The 22,196-nt window shown below is 37.4% G+C and overlaps 1 protein-coding gene across 7 annotated transcripts in view; it reads left to right on the top strand.

Moving 5' to 3' along the window:
• The window catches only part of MAP3K20 (mitogen-activated protein kinase kinase kinase 20), a 167,218-nt gene that overhangs the window by 92,263 nt on the left and 52,759 nt on the right, over positions 1–22,196 (top strand). For all 7 annotated transcript variants that reach the window (XM_081584644.1, XM_081584645.1, XM_081584641.1 and 4 more), the window contains 3 exons: positions 6,711–6,797; positions 12,396–12,470; positions 18,422–18,528. In XM_081584644.1, the coding sequence (XP_081440770.1) occupies positions 6,711–6,797; positions 12,396–12,470; positions 18,422–18,528 (269 nt within the window). The remainder of the gene's footprint in view (positions 1–6,710; positions 6,798–12,395; positions 12,471–18,421; positions 18,529–22,196) is intronic.

Raw genomic sequence — 22,196 nt, 5'->3', positions numbered from 1 at the left:
ATTAAATACATGTTTTTGGTGAAAGGCTGAAATTGTGAAGTTTGGAAGACAGTAGTAGCATCAGGCTAAATATCTAATTTTCCTTAATTCTGTGTGTTTCTAAGAATGAAGGCTATAACTTCTTTAAAAAATTAATATCCTTTTCTTTTTAAATTATTATTATTTTATATTGGGGTATAGTTATAACCTATTTTAGACAGTGATCAAGTAGTTCTCATCAAAAGAAGGGGAAAAGCCCAGAAGTTCCTGAAGAAATACATTCTAAAGCTGGTCCCGTATGTCAAAAGTTACTACATTCTGGGCTTCCCTGGTGGTTCATTCAGTGGTTAAAAATATGTTAGCCAAAGCAGGGGACACAGGTTCAATCCCTGCTCTGGGAAGATTCCACATACAACTAATTCTATGGGGTCCTAAGCTCATGCATCACAACTGCTGAGGCCACACAGCAACTACTGAAGCCTGAGCACCTAGAGTCCAGGCTCCACAACAAGAGAAGCCTGTGTTCAGCAAAAAAGACCCAGCTCAGCCAAAAATAAATAAATAAGTATATTTTTTTTTAATTACTACATTCTAACCATCCTGCAAATCAACTGCTGGGGAGTATGAAAATGGAGAGATTTGTTTCAATTTAAGACTTTTTGTGAGATTATTTCCTCCTAATGAAGTTATGTTCCTTCATTTTAAAGTAAAAACCTCTTTATTGTGTCAGGCACTGTGCTAGACACCAAATTAGGGCAATTTAAATTTTACTTTGCCTGCTTCTTGGGTCCAGCATTTCATTTTATCCTGTGGAATCAGGAGCCAGCAAACTTTTTCTATAAAAGACCAGATAGTAAGGGCCACTTACACTGTCTCTGTTGTATATTCTTTTGTTTTATACAACCATTTAAAACTGTTAAAAAGCACTCTGCTATCTGTAGGGATCACAGTTCTCACTCTTTCCCCTTGCCTATGGATGTAAACATGTATAAATATATTTAGATGGTTAGAGTTTTTAAGCTACATTGCACATTTATGTGAATTAGAAGACTTTTAAGGCTCATTTTAGCACTCTACAAGTTCTCATGCAGTACTTTTACTTTTAAAAGTCTCCCCACGTCTTGGAATTTCCCTCCCTCTGAAACCTTTAACTGGAAAGACACAACTGTGAGTTCTGTATAAAATGAACTTTAGGGTTCAGTATTATCTCATTTATGAAAGCACAGTTCACACTGCTGCTGCTGCTGCTGCTGCTAAGTCACTTCAGTCGTGTCCGACTCTGTGCGACCCCATAGACGGCAGCCCACCAGGCTCCCCCATCCCTGGGATTCTCCAGGCAAGAACACTGGAGTGGGTTGCCATTTCCTTCTCCAATGCATCAAAGTGAAAAGTGAAAGTGAATTCGCTCAGTCGTGTCCGACTCCTAGCGACCCCATGGACTGCAGCCTACCAGGCTCCTCCATCCATGGGATTTTCCAGGCAAGAGTACTGGAGTGGGTTGCCATTCCCTTCTCTGACAGTTCACACTGCCTTTTCCCAAAGCTTTACAATTGCCCAACACTTTGTTTAAATGTACCCACCTGCTTTTCCTTAGCTGAAATGGAGTTTTGGTTCCAGTGACCAGGAACAAATTCCCTTCCACATAGAAGTTGCAAAAGATGTGAAGAGGTGACTTTGTGGAGCTTAGGGTCTTCGCTGTTTCTTTTTATAATCCATTTCACTCATTCCACATTAAATGCCCCCCCCACCATATTAAATGTAGTTTAAATCAAGACTTCTGAACCTGCAAATGTTCAGCTTATTTTATTAAAAAGCTTTCCCTTCAAGGAACTGCTCACCACTACTCAATAGATGGGCCTTGAACCTTTCTCTTTATGAATTAGGTTTTCAATCTACTTATTTACTGATTCTACTTTTGTTTTGAGAGATTGAAAAGTGAAAGTGTTAGTTGCTCATTCGTATCTGACTCTTTGCAACCCCATGGACTGCAGCCCATCAGGCTCCTCTGTCCATGGGATTCTCCAGGCCAGAATACTGGAGTGGGTTGTCATTTCCTTGTCCAGGGGATCTTCCTGATTCAGGGGTCAAACCCGGGTCTCTTACATTGCAGGCTGATTCGTTACTGTCTGAGCTACCAGGGAAGCCTTGAGAGATTATCATATGCTTAACAACTCTTTCTATCAAGTAATCAATCTTGCAGCAAACCATAGAGCCAGTCACTGAACCTTTCCAGGGTTGCTCTGTATTTATAGATCTGGTGTTGCTCTTCAGAACTTGTTTGCTTCAGTCACATGCTTTTTTTTTTTTCTTTTTTTTTATTTATTTATTTTTTTACATGCTTTTGAATATCAATTCTATATTCCTGTTAGAGTCTTCTTTTAACTGGGTGGGGTGGGGGAGGGTAAGCCTTTTCAGTAAATCTGTTAGTTTTAAAATAGCGGCTGCTCTTTTACTGTCTGAAAGAGAGGTTTACTCAGAATGCTGGTTATTCTTACCCCATGGCTGCATCAGCCAAATTCCATTCAGAAAAGTACACATATGCTAATTTAGTTATAAACAACAAATCAGGATTTTATTTAATCATGACTCCTTCCCGTTTTACTCCCAACAACATTAGTGAAAGGAAAAGTACAGAGCGTGCTTTACGGATCCTGTTTGTTTAAACAAGCACAAAATTTTTTAAAGTCAAGAAAGCATCACATGCCCAAGGTAGTAATCCAGGAGAGGATAGTTGTTAAGGTAGGGACCATGTTAGTTTTAGAAGTTTATAGTCCATAAACTTTGAAAATGATATCTATCTAAGGAAGCAATGCAGATACTGAGAGTTTTTCATGTCCTTTCAAAACAGGTGAGTAAGCAGGACTTCTTTGTCAATAGGTATATTTGCTTGCATAAGACATCCCATAGTTCATTAGAAGTCTATTCCATTCATTGAGCCCCCCTACGCACAGAGCAGTCACATGCAGATGAATAAGACCATAAAAAACAGTTGCCATTATTGAAACCCATGCATAAAACCCCAATGTATTTTTGCTTTTTATTTTTCTTTCTCAGACTTACTGTAAGAATTTAGCCCATCATAGTGTTAAAGTCCCTGGCCCTCCACAGCTTAATTAACCTTTGTCTCTTCTTAACACATTGTGAGACTAGCCAGCCTTGTACAGCCTTAAAATAAATGTGCTGGTGAAATGCCAGAAATGGATCTTGTGATCCTTGCTTCTACGCTGGTAAACTTCACTAAGCAGGCCATTGTTTGTGTTTTATAAGGAAGTAGATTTTTTTCTGTCCTCTTCTGATGACTTCTTTTGAAGGACCAAACCAGGAGTGTTTAGGATATTACCCACAAAAAAGAAAAGAGTTCAGGAAAGCCAGAATCATTGAAGAATAAGTGTTCTGAGAACCCAAGGGCTAACCACTCTTTAAAAACAAAGCTCTCATGATGGCAATGTAGAAAGGATTACCTGCTCCAAACTTCTCAGCCAAAACCAGTTTTGAAAACAGAGCAGCTTCAGAGTGAGCATCACTGCTTTGCTTGCCTATGAGCCCTGTTCCAGAACTACCCAGCTCAGGTAATGGCTTTCCATTGTTTGTAAAAGAAAAGGCAGGAAAAGTACACAGCCTTGTCCAAGTTTCTCTTCTGTAAGCTGAAAATAGAAATTTTCCTTGCAAGCACAGTTTAAATGTAGGGATGTCTCAATGTAACATGAGTTGGAAAATATTTTTAAGGTGAAAGATCACAATAATGTTTGGCCTGCATCCCCATAACTGATATTTTCAGGCATAGTTTAATATATTTTTAGACCTCCAAGTGACTTCCTCAACTAAGTTACTTTTTTGTGCTAAATGTGATTTTGCTCAGTAGAAAAAGCTGTTGTCTTATCTCACATCACCTACTTTTTGATACATTTCTGAAGCTGGCAAATAAATAGTAGGGAATCATGAGATGTGATGACCCTGGAATTAAACTCAAGATCTCATTTGGGCTTCAGAATCCAGCAGTTCAGGACGCCTCTCTTGCCAGTTTCACATCCATCAGGTGGCTACTCCCTGTGGTAGGTCTTTAGAGACACAGGAGGGAATAGAATGAAACTATCTTATTGTTTTCCGGGTTGGAACCTTTAGAGAAATATAACTCTGATCCTATTAGATTTTTGGACACTTTCCAGTGGAATATTTTGGGATAAAGAATGGCATAAATCTTTTTCTGATGTCATTCCCCAGGCTCTTAGTTCTGCATCTTACCCCACAAAAAACCCAAGCAGCTTTTGTATGTGTGTGTGTATGTGGTGTGTATTGTACATACGGGTCAGAAGGCCAGACTCTGAAAGGAGGGGCACAAGGCTGCTCATCTAAATATTTTGGTATCCTGGGCATTTGAGGCAGTCATTCTTTCCAAAGAATGCCAAACCCCTTCATTTTCTTGCTCTTTATACCCCTTCCCCTCCCAACCCCAACACCAGGAAGTAGTGATTGCAGTAAATTGAGGGGCTTCGTTTCCTGCTCAGCCCTCTTGCTCCTGCCATTTCTCCACCCCTCCACCACCACCACCATCCCCACCCACTGCCCAGTGTCAGGTGACCACATACCTGTTCTGGTTCCCACCTTTCCTGTACTTCCAGGATTTACTGGAATCAACCCCTTCTGGGATGCCCCTTACCTTTTCCTAATCACTTCTGTGACTCGAATAGAATTATTCAGTAGCTCTTCTAAAGAAGTACCTTACACACTTGATTAAAAGCCCAAAGAAGCTTCAGGGAATTATTTTTCTCCTGCTTGAGCAGCATCTGCCAATTTCCCTGATTTTCCTGCTAATTATCTTAGTATATTAGCCAGAACTCATTTAACATGTTATGGCTCGAGTAAGACTGAGCACTGGCTGAGGAAATAGTAGGTATCGGATTTGCTTGACTAGAATGTATATTCTCAGTCTGCATTCTTATTTAGAAATGAGTTTTTGTTTTTAGAACAACAGAAATGTCAAGCAGAGATGCTGCATGTCTTTGCTTCTGCCTTGGCTCCAAACCTACCTAAACTAGGGCCTGTTGCACTCTATTTCTTCCATCTCTGTAGTTATCTGTTGTTGAGACCTTGACTTGCAGGGTGAGACAGCATGTTCACATTCTAGCTCTGTCACCTGATAACTGAATGCCTTTGGGCAAGTTCATTTAACTTCCTTAAGCTTTAGTTTCCTCATCTATACAATGAGAATGATATCTATGTGATGGGACTGAGATTAATCATGATAGCATACCTAGAGGCTTAACAAAGTACCTGGAACATAATCACTCAATAAATGATAGTGGCTGTTATGGCAACCCACTCCAGTACTCTTGCCTGGAAAATCCCATGGATGGAGGAACCCAGTAGGCTGCAGTCCATGGGGTCGCGCAGAGTCAGACATGACAGCGATTTCACTTCCACTTCTCACTTTGATGCATTGGAGAAGGAAATGGCAACCCACTCCAGTGTTCTTGCCTGGAGAATCCCAGGAATGGCGGAGCCTGGTGGGCTGCCGTCTCTGGGGTCGCACAGAGTCGGACACGACTGAAGTGACTTAGCAGTAGCAGTTATTATTATGCTATTATTGATAAAATTGTAATTGTTTTTGCACTTCACAAAAGTATTGGTAGACTCAACTCTGGATACTCATTTGAATAAATAAAGTGACTGAATGTAAAAATCTCCATTGTGGTTGTTGTTTACTTGCTAACTTGTGTCTGACTCTGACCCCATGGGCTGTAGCTGGCCAGGCTTCTCTGTCAATGGGTTTTTCCAGGAAAGAATACTGGAATGGGTTGCCATTTTCTGCTGTAGGGGATCTTCCCAACCCAGGGATTGAACCCACGTCTCCTGCATTGACAGGCAGATTCTTTACCATTGACCTACCTTGGCAGCAAAAATCTCCATGACTCAGAGTTTAAAGAGAATACAAAAGCATTGGCTGTTTTCAGCATTTCCCACATCAATTTGCTTTTATTCAGCATTCCAGTGCAGATTTATTAATCATGCTAATCTCAAGGATTGCAGAGATAACATATACATACATTTGTACACACATGCACATGCATACAGCCTATATATGTACATAGGTGTTTATTACATTTTAGAATATAATATAATAAATTATATCATAGGTGGACAAAAATAAATCCCTTAGACTGACTCATTTTGAGAATGATTTCTCCAAAATACAAAATCTAAATGTTAGTTTTGCAAGTATCTACCATTGTGGAGTAAGTGGTTTAGCCAGTGATTTGGATTTGGGGCTCAATTTTTTTTTAATGAGACCATTATTGAAGCTTTGAAAATATGTTTGAATTCTAAGTTATTTTCTCATAGAGAAATTTATCAGAGATTGAAAGTGCAAAGAGTTTTGACTAACAAAGTGTAAAATCTAGTTTATGGTAATCCATGGGAGTTCTGTTAATTTACAAAATACAGTTAAATCACTTAGGCGCATTGGTTTCGTAAAATTTTAAGCCCGGATCTAGATATTCTACTTCCTAAAGTGGATTTTTTAAATAAAAAAGAACAGCAGCAACAACAAAATATATGTATATGTATAAAATACATGGAAGAAGCCCTATGCATGAATATATATGTTTTGCCCAAGTTTCTACAGATGGAGTTGGTTGTGTCTGGTAATTGGATACAGTTAAATGTTAAAGTTTCAGTAATATACCAAAAATATAAAGTACAAGAATAAAAATTCCATTTCCTTTTTGTTCCAGGTTCTCTGGGAGATGCTAACAAGGGAGGTCCCCTTTAAAGGTTTGGAAGGATTACAAGTAGCTTGGCTTGTAGTGGAAAAAAACGAGGTAAGACTACGATTTCCCATTCAGGTACATAGATCAGAAAACAGTATTGGGGTTTTGCAAAAGACTTTTTCATCTTCTTCAAATTGAAAGTAAGTTCACGCTTATGGAAAGATTAGCAGTAGGAGCTAACACAAAGGGTCAAAGTGATGTTATTCCTCATGAATGGACCCTTTACATCTAATTGTTGCAGCTTCACGTCGTGATGCTGTAGATCAAAAATTGTACAAGTACTGTACTAGTTTCTCAGTCTCAATTGTAAAACCTAGGGGTTTGTTCTTAGTGATGAAAGAAGCCATTGCGTCCAAGGTAGGGGAACAGTTTAACTCCATCTCCTGCGTTTAGGACATCTTTTTTACTGTCCGGGAGTTGATATATCTGTAAGAGACCTTCAGCTACTTCAACTTACCTCTCCCAGCAGGAGTCACTATAGTACAAGAAACTGTCGCTTAGATGAGAATTTCAAAAATAAAAGAAGAAAAAATAGTTTCAAAAAAGGGAAAAATTACAGTTTTGCCACCTACGTTGAACACTACATTGAAGATGAGCTCCTCACTGGAATTGGCGAGGCAGTGGCATAACTGTTCCCTTCTTCATGCAGAGCCTTTCCATTTCAAAAGAACTTCAGTGGCGTAAACAGCGTTTGTGCTGTGTCCCCAGCCTCGCTTTTCTCCTTCCCACAAATTGAGGCTTTCAGTTAGTTGGACCTATGAGCCTACATCAGAGAACATGGTACATTCATATCAAAGGAGCAACTACATTTTGAAAGGTTTAAAATTGTGACTGAAACGCACAGCCATGGAAATTCTCAGCATAAAGATGAAGCATCCAATATCAAGGTATTATGAGAACTTAGATCAAGTGATGGAAGCACGCAGTTGTCTTTGCAACACTGCAAAACAACTTTATTTCACAAAACTTCTTCATTTCCACATCTTATCTGTGCCCTCCACAAAAGGGAAGGGTGCAGCCTTAGGATAAAATAATTTGCAAAAAGGTGAATATGTAGTAATATTCCCTTTTTAATGCCTTAAAAGAATTAGATTGATCTGCTCTCCATAGTGAGTGCAGGAACAAACTAGATCAATCAAAAAGCTGCTATTGACTGAGAGAATCCAAGTTTTCATATTTAGATCACATAATCCACCGTTACCTTATTAATTTGTCCTCCTGAGCCGTTGAGATGGGATGAAATGTTCATGATAGCTGAAGGTGATGGGAAAGAGCTGCCAATTTAAAGAAAAATGAAACGGTGTAATATTTAAGAATGTGTCTTACTCATTGTTTCACAGAGGCTGTTCTGTTTTAATTAAATGTGGTGGTTCTTCCTGGTGTGCTATTCAATCAGACCTCACACACAGTATAACTGATTATTTTCATGGTATGAGAACCCACTTGTTTCTGTTCAGCTTCTTTTGCCAGTGAGATGATTAGACATTTAGTTCTGGGTTGACAAATTGAGTAAAGAAGGTTATTGACCTTCTGTTGACTTTGGAGCAGAACACTCAATGTCTTTTTTTTTCTCTGTATCATTTCAAAATAAAGTAGGAGGAAATTTTATTTTAAAGCTGACTGAACTCTCCAAATATGTATAAGACAGAGTAATTAATATTTTTAAATAATATTTCATTTAAAGGAGGGCAGAATAGCTGTGAATCTAAAGCACTTTGAAAATATTGGAGTATCCATCAGGGATTTTTAAAGCTGAAGAAAAAAATGAATTTAGAAGCTGCCTTGGAGTAGTTGACTTGAGGCTTGAGAATCCCCCATAAATAGCCTTCAGGACCTCCTCAGTGGGTACATGAGGAAGCCATCTCCCTGTTTCTCTCTAGGGAATCCCCTAGAGTGTACTGTTTTATCCATGGGGTGATCTGATGATCAGCTAATAACAGATGGAGACTATTCAAATGCCTCCCTTATTGTATTTATTAAATATAATAGTCAGTTGAAAGAAACCCACATGGTGAAATATATTTTCTCAACTTTCTAGTGAACCAAATGCAGATTGGGTGCTACAAGGGTATTTATCCATTCTCATTCTGCACATTTATTTCATTTATCAGAAATATGGAAATTAAGTTCAAATGTAGTTTCCATTGTCATCATTCAAGAAGATATCTTCATTTCATCTCATAAATAGTGGCCCTTATTATCAAAACAAATTCTGTTGAGATAGCATTAAAACAATTCCCAAGGATTTATTGTATAATAAAATGAAGACTTTGACTTAAATATAATTTATAAAAATCCCTTAAACTTCTAATTATTCTATTTTATTTATTTTTGCTCTGGGATACCTTGGGCTGTAATTGTTTTTCAAAGGCCTCGTTTAAATAAAGAATGACATGTTTAAACTTTCAGGGAGATATTTTAAATGTGAGCTAGTCATCCTAGACTTATTGGAAGTTGCAAAACTATTACAAAGAATTCTGAGTACCCTTTACTCCACTTCCCCCACTCCTGAGATGTGTGTGTGTATATATATTATATATATATATATATGTGTGTGTGTGTGTGTGTGTGTGTGTGTGTGTGTGTATGTATATATATATGTATATAATATCAGAATATATAATATCAGCATATATAATACCAAAACCAGAAACCTGACACTGATACATTACTCTTAACTAGACTCTAGAGCTTATTTGTTTTCACCATTTAGGATTGCTTTTTGCATCTATAAGAAGATCAATACTTTCTAAAAATTATATCTGAAGGCCTTTGATTCCAAACCGCTAATAATGAAATAAGGTCTTCAAACAATAACTTTTTCTATTATTAAATTCTATTGAAGCTATCATTCACAAAATGCTGTTAAACTGTACAAAGCAAATAATGAACCATTATAGAAGACATGAAGTTAAGAGAGTATTACTAATTTTTAAATCTTACAGGCATGTCTTTATGCCATTGGACTTTCCGTAAAACTCAATTAGTAGTCATTCAGAATGTCCTGGCAGTATAACTCCATCTTTTCAAGTACCTAAATGTGTTTTATTCTAAGGAGCAAAACATCTATTCTTTATTAACATGGAAATCCTCAAAGACTTAATCCATTTTTCTTGACTACACTTTAGAAAAAGATAACAAACTTGACTTAAAAAATAATTATTGCCTCTTATGTAGAAAATAGTGCAAAAAAAAGAATATAATATGTTTAAAAATGTCGTGCCTAATTTAGTGATCGGGAATTATTTTCATTTTCAGTTTGACACTTTTATTTTTAAATATTTAAGTTTTAAGTAGTGTTGCAAACCTGGTGCTAATATCTGGTTGTTTCAGGAGGTTTTAATAGAATACCCATAGTTATGTAATCACACTTAAATATTTCAGATTCTCTTTTAAAGTACTTTTTAGTGCACCAAAATAATCCCTTACATAGTGTCTGAGTCTCGATTCAACTGATATTTGAACATGTCAGATAATTTAAAATAATTATGTCTCCTTTTATAATGTCTCACATGTGGTATCTAAAAAGTTTGTCGGTTTGAAAAGATCAACACCTATATTCAGGCAGTTCACATTTCATTTCTTGGAAAATGTGCTAAAGTTACATTGAAAATGTTACCTGTTAAGAAAATTTGTTTTTCATTACACATGAAGCGCATTCAGTCACATAATTGCAGTCACTGTCTGTTTATATTCGTTGCCACCCCAAACGATCTTACTTTTTTTTAAAGTAAATTCTTGATTGTCTTTACTTTCATGAAAAGGTTTCCAGTTCTCATTACAGTAAAATAATAGTGCCATTTACTACATCTTACTCTAGTCTATGAAATCACAAAGCCAGAGGTTTAAAAATGCTTAGTGTAGTCTCTAACTTGCAGAGTTGCTTTTTTTTTTTTTAGCTTTGCTTTAAAGTTTTATTTATTTTGGTTTTCTGATTTTAATTCCAAATACAGATGGTCTGTTTTCTTGCCAAGACAACTATTTTTCTAGTTTTATATGTAGCCTCCCCCAAATCCAGTGAAATTGTTTTAAGGTTTTTATCTGCAAAACTTCTTGATAAACAACCTTGTAGAAAAAGCTTCCTACTTCAGAGGTTCTCAGTTCTGTCACACCCGCGAGTGCATGCTCAGTCATGTTCAACTCTTTGTGAGCCCATGACTGTAGCCCCCCAGGCTCCTCCATCCATGGCATTCTCCAAGCAAGAATACTGGAATGGGTTGCCATTTCCTCCTCCAGGGGTTCTTCCCGACCCAGGGATCGAACCCCAGTCTCTCATGTCTCCTGCATTGGCAGGAGGATTCTTTACCACTGAGTGATCTGAAAAGTCCCCTTCATACTCAATACTCTGTTTATAATAACTATTTAATGCTCCCTCTTTTTCCCTGAAAGGAAATACAGTGGTAATACAGCCTACTACACACATTGTATTTTAAGTCAACATAATGCTCTAAATGTAATATAAGGAAGAAATAAATATGTATTGCAGTGTATAAATGCTCAGGCATGATGACAGTAGAGGTGATAATGGAACAGTTTTAGATGCTTACACCTATAAATAAATAGAATTCGACAGCTACAAATGCAGAATAAAGATGGGTTATTGTGAGTATTAATGATTCCAGTACCATGAGCAACACTATATTGTAGGCATGATTTTCCCAATATTATGGTAAGGTTATGAATAATGCAAAAATCAATCTACCCTTGATTTATTTCATTTAGTAGTTGCATTCATAGAAACTTCAGAGGATTTTTAAAATATTGAAAAAATACGCTACTTCTAAATCAAAGTTAGAGTCTAGGCTCAGAAAAATATAAAGCTCATTGTTTTCTTGTCTTACTTACATGAATGCACATGGGGCATTTGAAGTTTGGTGGAATGCAGGAGAATTTTTAATCAAGTTTTATGATATATTGAAAGATGGTCAGCATTCTTGACCTGCTCTAGGTACAACCCTCCAGACTTTAAAGCAAAAATGTCTTTATAGATTTGTAAACTGCCTCTGGGAGAATTACATGTTCTATGAGAACCACTGTTCTAGAATGTTAAAACAAGACTAGTCTTCACATTATATTCTTTGTTCTATCAAGTCCTTATATTTTATGGGTTTGGCCAAAACTAAGCCATGATGAGTCATCCATTCAGAATGTCTCATTTGCCACTGAGAAAATACTTCTGTAAAATTATCTCCATGCTCAAGATGTTTTCAGAAGTTGTACACCTACTGCCAAAGCTGAACTGGTTTCCTAGTTACCTGCCCTATTTGCAATTTTCATAGTTACCTATAAAAATACAGTGATAGGTTCATGGTTCAGGTTTATGTAAGTTCCAACTTGCCCCTCTCCTACTGTAGTTTCTTTTGACCAGATTCTATATTTTGTTGCATTTGTTGTTCTGAACCTGATTTCTTCATCCACTATGAATCCTCTTTGGAAGAAAAGGTAAAGTGTCATTAGAGATTAGATACTATGACTCTAAACATAAGTTCTCTCCGGTCACATATTAATCAAAGGATGTTTTAAATTTCATGTCTTGTTTATGCTACTAAATTAATTTTTTCATATCTTCCAATTAGTATTTCCTTCCTTTAATGATAAAATGCCTGTATTTTGTTTTGTTTTGGCTTATTTTTTCTTTCTCTCTTATAGAGATTAACCATTCCAAGCAGTTGCCCCAGGAGTTTTGCTGAACTGTTACGTCAGTGTTGGGAAGCTGATGCCAAGGTATATATATATTTGTTGTTGTTGTTGTTCTGAAATCTCACTTGTTTGTCTGGCTTTGAGTTTTTAAAACATGGGTTAATCAAATTCATTACAGAGCAAAACGGGGTTGCTGCTCCTTTGAGCCCCAGATTGACTGTGAAGGCTTTCTGCTAACATTTGCTTGGCATGAAACTACAATCTCATTACTGGCTCTTTCTTACAGCACTCCGGCATTCTTGAGTCAGTAAAAAAGAATTTTGTTCCTTGTTTTTAATCTTCAATAATAACTCTTGCACCTTCGTGTTATATAAATACTAGCACACTGTGCTTATTATAAGCCAGGCACTGTTCTGAACACTTTGAGTATATCAACTCCTTTATTTTTCAGAATATCTCTATGAACTGGGTATTGTTATTATCCTCATTTTACACATGAAGAACCAAGGCACGGTTAAGTAGTGAGGTCAAGGCCACATAGCTTGTAAGTGGTGGAGCTGGAGGCTGAACCCAAGCTGACTGACGTGAGTCCTTGCACTTAACCCTCCATACCACATCCTCTCTCTACACTAGAAGTCCAATGCACTATCCATTGCACTACAGAGCCTGACCACCACATTGCCTTTCTAACCAAAGACCAGGCAAAAGTAGCACTTCTAGAGAAGCTCGATATGCACTCCCTGTGGAGTTTCAGTGATGTTTTTTAAGCTATCACAATAGAGTTGGAGAAATTCCAAAATTGAGGCTTTCATGTGGTTATCACATTCAAGCACAAATGGCCCATTTCCCTTCCCTGCAAAGATTGGTTTAAAAGACTGTCACATACATATGGAAGTGTTTATAGATAAAATGATAGGCGAGTCTTGGATTTGCTTCAAAATACAGTGAAGGGAAATGAACAACAGTATAGATTAAATAGGATGGGCCATGATGATTTTTGGAGTGGTAAGTATATGGAGGATGTTCTCTCTACTTTGGCGTATGTTTGGAATTTGCTGTAATAAAAAGTTTAAAAATAAAAAAGATCCTCACAGATAAAATATTAGAATCAGAGAGATAGACTCAAGAAAAGAACTAAAATTTTACAGTTCAAATTTCTGCAGTCTTTCATGGAAATAAGTGTATCACAAACTGACCTTTTAAAGATAGATCTAGAAAGAAAGAAAAAAAAAGACGAGAATGGAATTTCTTCCTTAATTTAAACCCAGTCCTTATATGACCTTCAAGAAGAATGAATGGTAATAACATACACAGCCATTCCCTTCATCTCCTCAGAGGAGGTTTCAGGACCCCAGTAGAATCCATGGATGCTCAGGTCCCTTATATATATTGGGGTGATTCAGTCACAACCCTTCCCTTCACCCCAACTGGGGTTACACTTCCTCGCATTCAACAACCAACTTGAACCCTGGTTGGTTGAATCCATGGATACGGAAAACTGTGGTTTGTGTGGGTGAAGTAACTCAGAAACACTTGGTGAGTATGGGAATTGTGTTGCTGTTGCTGCTGCTGCTAAGTCGCTTCAGTCATGTCCGACTCTGCGCGACCCCATAGACGGCAGCCCACCAGGCTCCGCCGTCCCTGGGATTCTCCAGGCAAGAACACTGGAGAGGGTTGCCATTTCCTTCTCCAATGCATGAAAGTGAAAAGTGAAAGTGAAGTCGCTCAGTCGTGTCTGACTCTTCACGACCCCCTGGACTGCAGCCTACCAGGCTCCTCTGTCCACACAATTCAGGGTGAATCGTAAGTAAAGCACGCTGTTCCATTCCACAAGTGAGAACAGCTGAACTCCAAGCACATCAGTGCAGCCAGTAGCGCAGCAATGGACACGGAACCAAGACATCCCTTCTCCCCAGCCTTGTGCATTTCACCTTTGTCCTGATAAACCAGCAGGCTCAGTCTGCTTTCACTCCTGTTCATCAAACGACCTTCACCCTTTTTAGAGTCCTGTATTTAATTAAAGAATTTAACAATTTTTAAACTGTTTGGTATTTTTGTTTAGGATTACTATTGTTTTATGAATTTTTTTGACAAAGTTGATAGGTTTTGAATGGTCTGTCTTGCCCCTCTGTGGACCCTACTTTAGTGTGTGATTTGACTGAATATGGGGCTTTTTAAGCATGAGGAGAAATGCCTGCACTTTGCAACTAATCCAGTGGAAATTATAAGTGGCTATTTGCAAGCTTTCTGTATAATATTTATTTTATATGATTAAAATACAATCTTTTCATATACTACCACTTATATATCCGTTGTGGCATATTTGGTCATTTTGGTAATAGTCTTCTCTCTGATGTGAAAGCGTAAATCGCTCAGTTGTATCTGACTCTTTGCAACCCCATGAACTACACAGTCCATGGAATTCTCCAGGCCAGAATACTGGAGTGGGTAGCCTTTTCCTTCTCCAGGGGATCTTCCCAACCCAGGGATCAAATGCAGGTCTCCCGCATTGCACGTGAATTCTTTACCAGCTGAGCCACCAGGGAAGCCCAAGAATACTGGAATGGGTAGCTTATCTCTTCTCCAGGGGATCTTCCTGACCCAGGAATTGAACTGGGGTCTCCTGCATTGCAGGTAGATTCTTTAGCAACTGAGCTATCAGGGAAGCCCTTTCTCTCTGATGTTCAAATAGAAATTTCACCCGAAATTATTAGTGCTGAATTAGATGAATGCAACTAGATCACTGTAATTGTAATTATATTTCAGTATGCAAAGCAGGTTTTTAATTGCTTAATCTGTAACTCTGTACTACATTAATTAAAATTCTAAGTATATACATTTATGGTATATTAATTAAATGATAATGTAAACACCTACACAATAAGGACATTAGGTCCAGAGTTGATGCCATGAAGCTGGCATGTCTTTTTAATAGGTAGTAAGCTGACGCTTCTTTAATATCAGAGGAGTCTTGTCTTCTAGCACTGTGAAGTATGAAGAAAGTTTAGATCAGTTTTTTTTGTTTCCTAAATTCATGGCATTTTATTCTAATACAACTAATATATGCCCTCTATATTCAATTTGATTTTGCCTCCAGCTCACATTTCTAAATCATTGCTCTCTCCTCTAGACATAACTTACACACCTTCTTTATTCCCGAAACATGTTCTTTTCGTTCTTTTCTTTCCCCTCCTGATTACTTCATCATCAAGTCTTCCCCAGTTATTCTGTTTCCCCTGCCCATACTAAGTACTCCTTTTCCTGAACCACAATCTGGGCTACTGCCTCATTTTATGCTGTTGCATTTTTTAAAATATCTTTTCTTCCTAAATGGATTACAGGCTCCATGAGGGAATAGAGTTAATTTTTCTTTGTTTCCCTATAGCATCTTTTGTAAATTTAGCAAGTAGATGTACAATTTGTTGTTGACTAAAGTGGCCAGAGCAAGGTTTATTTCCTGAGAGGCATGTTTTAGTTTTCTGGCTAGAAGGAAGGAAGGATTAGTCGTTCAGTCATGTCTGACTCTTTGCGACCCCATGGACAGGGGCTTGCCAGGCTCTTCTGTCCGTGGGATTCTCCAGGCAAGAATACTGGAGTGGGTTGCCATTTCCTTTTCCAGGAGATCTTCCCAACCCAGGATTGAACTCAGGTCTCCTGCACTGCAGGCAGACTCTACCATCTGAGCCACCAGGAGAGCTCTTCTCTGGCTAGAAGTATATAGCAATTCAAACAGCAGTTGGTGCCAGTCCTATGCACATAGATACAGCAGTAGTTGGTTAAAATATATTTTAATTATTTTTATTTTCAGTCCTTAGATTCTAGAGTATTAACACATAGACTAAAATGTTCAGCTCACCTGTAGAAATATGTTCTTTTGCAGCAAGGAGGTAGAAATGTGTACAAGAGAAAAAACTGCTATTAGATAAATGTTGGGTCATTTGACCATTTGGCTTTGATCAGGTGCTCAAAAAAAGAATTTTTTTTTAAGAAAAGAAGGAAGTAAAAGTGGGTATTAGTTCAAGTTCTTAAATGACATTTCTAAAAAACGACAAAGCAATAGTTAAAGCTCCAAGTTTGATAGGAAGTAATATCTTACCCTCATGTGATAAAATATTTTGAAGGATTTAAGAGAATAGATCCTGGTTCTGTAACTTGCTACCTGTGTGATAATGGGCAATTCATATTTTTCTGAGACTGATCTTCCTTACCTATAATATGAAGATAACAAATAATGTATACAGATGCTTAATAAATGGTTCTGGTTGTGCCTTTTTAAGTAGGCAGAGCCTACATAATACATAAAAGGAAGCTAAGCCCCTTTGGAGGAAGATCCTAGACCACATGTTGTATTCTGTGATCAAAATACTCATGAAATATTAACGTATGATTCTACATTGCTGCTATGTCCTGAATATTCACTTTGATAATTTCCATCTGGGAGCATAGTCTAAATATGAAATAAAGATTTTTTTCCAGGGATACTGGCCATCCAATTACAAAAAAAGTTTTACCTTATCTCAAGAATGATTAAGTGTAGGGGAAAGTATTATTCTTTGAAAATTTGTCAGCTCCTCCTGCTTCTTTTCCATGAAAAATGAAAATCCTATATGTATTATATAATTAGCTTCTGTACAAACAAAACATTTTTCCTGTTTCTACCTGACACATGGATGGAGAAATTAAAATGGGAATACAGTCAAAGAAGACAAATATAATTTTTTCAAATTTCCAACTTAAGGCATTTTTTGCTTATTACAAGGCTTAATGTACCATCAGTGACATTTAGCTACCTATGCCCTTTTTTTAAACACACACACACACACCCTTGCAAGAGGACAATAATGGCAGAACTCAGAATAAATATTCCAGTTTTATATTCCTAAGAAAAAATTGCCTTTCTTAATGTAGGAAACACTCAAGTCCTGAGAGCAAGCCACCTCAACATTCTTTCTTCTTGTTTTTGTGCTCCTAAATTAAAATGCATGTTTTAATTGCTGCAACTGTAATTTGTTCAGAAATGGTATAATTATGAGGGGTGATGAAGAGAGAATGTGCATACCCTTTTATTATCTTTCTCCGTTTTTGTTTTAACCTTTTGTCTCCACCTTGGCTAGAGTCTAAAGAGATAGACTAGGGTAGTTTTTGCTAGCTAAAGAAATACACCTAACCACTGCTTTTTCAATTTCTGGTAAACAGTACCTGAGAGTTTCCCAGCACCGAAGCTAGTTATATTGTGGAATAAACATTGAGAACAGTGAAGTTATGATGGCTTTAAAATTGGGGAATTTTTTCTCTGAGCAACTGGTTTTAAGTTCTGCTAGATTGATAAGTAATTTTCCCCCAACGGTTCATTATAAAAATTTTCAAACATACGGAAAAGTTGAATTTTGCAGTGAGCACTGGTATACCTATCACCCAGTGTGCATGCGTGCATGCTAAGTTGTTTCATTCACGTCTGACTCTTTGCATCCCTATGGACTGTAGCCCACCAGGCTCCTCTGTTCATGGGATTCTCCAAGCAAGAATACTGGAGTGAGTTGCCATGCCCTCCTCCAGGGGATCTTCCTGACCCAGGAATCGAACCCGTGTCTCTGTGTCTCCTGCATTGGCAGACATGTTCTTTACCACTAGCACCACCTAGGAAGAACCCTATCACCCAGACCCTACCGTTAACTTTTACCATGCTTGCTTTATCACATAGATAGATTTCTAAAAGACTTAACTGTTTCCTTTCAGGAGTCTTTAATCATACCCCAAAGAGAACTAATTAGTACTTTCCTTACCTGGAAAAATACTGTAATCATTCCAACCTTAGACAACACAATAGAAAAATGACATCTGAGCCTATTATGAATAATTGATTGAAAATAAGTATAGTTCCTGTGCAGTCTGACAGTTGTGAAAGAACAAAATCAAGATATTACATCATATCTTATTTTGTTATGGTGATTTGACCTTATTACTATGCTTGTGGATTTTCTCTTAAAGATCTACTTGCCTAAGTCCCAACAAATGATTCTTTTTTTCTTCTTCAGAAACGGCCTTCTTTCAAGCAAATCATTTCAATCCTGGAGTCCATGTCACTCGATTCAAAGCTTTCTGACCAGTGTAATTCATTCCTGCACAACAAAGCAGAATGGAGGTAGGTGCCTCACACCCCAGTTTACATTATCTGGCTTCAAGGGATTGTAGGTGACTAGCTTCGGACAGGAAGAGAAACTGGGAACTTGATGACAGTCCCAATTTCTTAGAAATTGGGGCTTTTTTGTGTGTTTTTTGTGTTAAAAATTTTTGGAGATTAAATAAGCTCTCCATCTCATATGTAAGCAAACAGTGTTCCCCTAAGCTTGTTGCTTTATTATATATCTAAGTATTTAGGAAGAATATTGAAAGAGTATCTTCTGAGACAAAACGCAGTACCAGACATTCCTTCTGTATACACTTCCTGTTAGGAAACTTTGACCTCTGTCCAGTGAGAAATAAAAATACTGTCTGCTTGGAAATAGGCAGAGCACTTTTTCTGTTGATGGGAGAGGTAGGGAGACTGTAAAAACACTTTTAAAATAAAACTTTCGATGTTATAAATCCTATTACATTTTGTCAAATGTAAGCAAACTTAGTAATGAGAGAATTGTATTGTGTGAGGGGAAGAAGTAAGCCAGAGATGAGACTTTTGAGCCAGGTCACATGATGTATGAATATAAATAGTATGTTTGGGCTCTGACATTATTTCTGCCTGACTCAGCAGAGATTTAAGTAACTCACCCCTGCTCTTGATAGCTATGGGTAGTAACATGACGCCTCACGCCACCTGCCGATAGCAAATGAATACTACAGGCACTTAAAAATGACGGAGTTGTTTAGTCCTGTGATTGCACATTTCTTTGGGCTTTCTGTTTGGTGTTTTACAATAACCTTTATTTTTTATTCTTTGAGAATCTCTAGGACCGGTGAGTTAAAATGAATTTTTACTTAGTAATACAAAAGTAATACTGTTTGCTAGAGTCTAGGTATGAGGGACTTTGTTCTAGGCTCAAAAAATTAACAAAACATGTTAGTAATATTTGTTTCCTACAGTAAGAGATCAGCACACACCTAATCAGATCACTTCCCTTAAATCAGTATAAGGAGCTCCCATAACCCTAGGACAAAGGCCAAAAAACAAGATTCACGACACCCTCTGTGCTCTTGCTTTATCTTGAGTATCATTCTACCCCTTAATTTTTGGCTTTGGTCCTTTAACATGTGTCTATTTCTCCCTCATACAGAATCCTTTCACATGCAGTTTCTTCTGTATAAAATTCATCCCATTTCAGCAGCATACCAGCCCTGATGCCCAAACCCAACTTGGCTTTGACTCATGGCTTCAGATAGTGGCTGAAAATAGCTCTCCTTCAAGCAAGTGTGACCTGACCCCAGACCCACTGAGGTTCCACTTTATGTGCCCTGAGAGCATCTCCTTCATACCCTCTATTGAAATTAATAAGTAGTTCTGCAGTCTGTTGTTTAATAATGGCATGTCTTGCTGGCTAACATGTAAGAGGGTCAGATCGTCTCTTCTGTTCATCACTGTAACTGCAGTATCTAGAACGTGTCTTGAACACTGCAGTTGCTCAACAAATACTTGGAGAAGGAAATACCATAGTAGTAATAATATTAAAAGACATCACCGTATTACACAAGAGGATAGAAACATGTAAGTTGATTTGTTTGCTTTGCTAGATATGCTTCTTATATTCATTCATTCAGATATTCATTAAACCTTTGCTGGGAAAAGGTGTTCTTTAGGTATAGGTTCTGGTGATGAACAGAACAGTAACAGTGCACTTGGAGTTTAATATTAGATTGCTAAATACAAATATACAAATAACTTTTTCATTACTCTTTTGATAAGTATTATGACAGGACAGTGCTGGATGTCTGAGAATATAAAACCATGAAATCTAATCTAGTCTGAGGGTTTAATAAAGGGATTCCCTGAGGAACTGCTGTTTGATCTGTTAGCCAAAGGATTAGTAGGATTTTAATACTACTATTAATATCCATGAGCTAGGGAGCCTTTAAAGTATATCAACACAACCAGAAAATAGGGGAGAAGTTGGTAAGTTTTCTGTATTAAAATGCAAAACCTCCACAAGACCAAAAGCAATACCCACCATCAATAAATTTCCTAGACGAATGCCATACTGTTACAGCTTTTTTTCCTAGTTGATATATCAGTTGTTCTAAAAGTTTCTAGTCTCAGAACTCCATTACACTCTGAAAAAATCATTGAGGACTCCAAAGGGCTTTTGTTTAAATGAGTTACATCTGTCAGTATTTACCACATTCAAAATCAGAACTGAGAAAAAAGTTTAAATAGATACTTATTGATTCATTTGAAAAACAATAATTAATCCTGCTTCTGCATTCAGCTTGTGGTGCTGTCCCATTCTAGGAAGCATGTGGAAAAGTCAATATACTTGTGAGAATGAGAGTAGAAAGGTAAATCATGCCTTAATGTTATTCTGAAAACCAGTCTACCTTTTGAAAAGCTCTCATAAGTCCCCAGATTACACTTGGAAAACTACCACTTCTGTCTTTAAAATAACATGTTAATTAAAATATCATACTAAAGGACCTGAAATGGCATTTCACAAAAACAGAAGTCAAAGGGTCAATAAACATGTGAAAAGTGTTCAACCTCATGTAGCAGCCAAATAAAAGGGAGCACAATTTATTCATCAGATTGGCAAAAATTCATATCAGGAAAATATCTGGTATTGTAAACTTCCTCACACTTTGCTGGGGGAGAAATAACCTTTTTGGAGGAGTTTGACTGTATAGATCAGACACCTCTCCCACTGCCATTTCATCCCTAAGAAAATAAGTGAGAATATTGTGTGAGAATGTATGGACATTTGTTTATCACAACCTTTAGAACTATAACACTGGAAGTGAGCTTCAAGTGAAACAAGATTGATTTGGTTTTTTGTGTGTGTGGTTTTTATGACTTGAAAAATTATGATAGCTCCATACACAAAACAGTGTTGTCTTATATACAGATGTGATAAATGATTTTAAAATCAATGCTACAGTCCAGTATGTTCAGAATGATTTCATTTGTTCTAAAATAAAAAACATATTTACATGTACGTATATGTGCACAGAGAAAAAAGTAGAAAAAGTTCAATATTATCTTTTTTTTACAATAACCCTGGATTAGTTGAATAACAATTTTTTTTTAATGCTTCAAGCTAAAAAGATGAGAGAAATAAAATTGGTAATGCATTAATGTATTTTAATAAAAGGCAAACAGTTGCCCAGAGGGCTTCCTCATTGACTCTCAGGAGCTAGTTAATCCTGAGAACTGGAGAATGGATATATATCTTTACTAGAAATACTAAACTATACTTTAAGAGGCAACAGAGCTGTTTTCGTTGAATTTGGCAATTGATTAAAACCGTGGGGAATAATAATACTAATGAGTAACAATCATGAACACAGCTGTTGTTATTACATTCTTAACCAGATGCTTGTACTTTATTTGGACTATCTTTTTAAATCCACACAGCAACCCTAACTTACATCACAGGTGCAAGAACCAAGACATGGGCAGGTTGGACAACCCGCCTGAGATCGTACATGTGAGACAGAACCAGCGCTGGAGCCCAGGGTCCTGATCCCAGGGCCCTGCTGAGCTGCACGCTGTGAGCTGCTGTCCCTGCCCTGATGGCCGTCGTCAGGCCAGCTGCTCATTAGCCTGCAGCGTTCACTTGACTCGGCTGATTCCCATTTAACAACGAGAAGCATCACAGGGCATGATGGTTT

Source organism: Giraffa tippelskirchi, chromosome 3 (assembly GCF_054371585.1).
Source record: "Giraffa tippelskirchi isolate mGirTip1 chromosome 3, T2T-mGirTip1v1.2.pri, whole genome shotgun sequence".
Classification (NCBI taxonomy): domain Eukaryota; kingdom Metazoa; phylum Chordata; class Mammalia; order Artiodactyla; family Giraffidae; genus Giraffa; species Giraffa tippelskirchi.
This window is presented reverse-complemented; position numbering and strand designations above follow the sequence as displayed.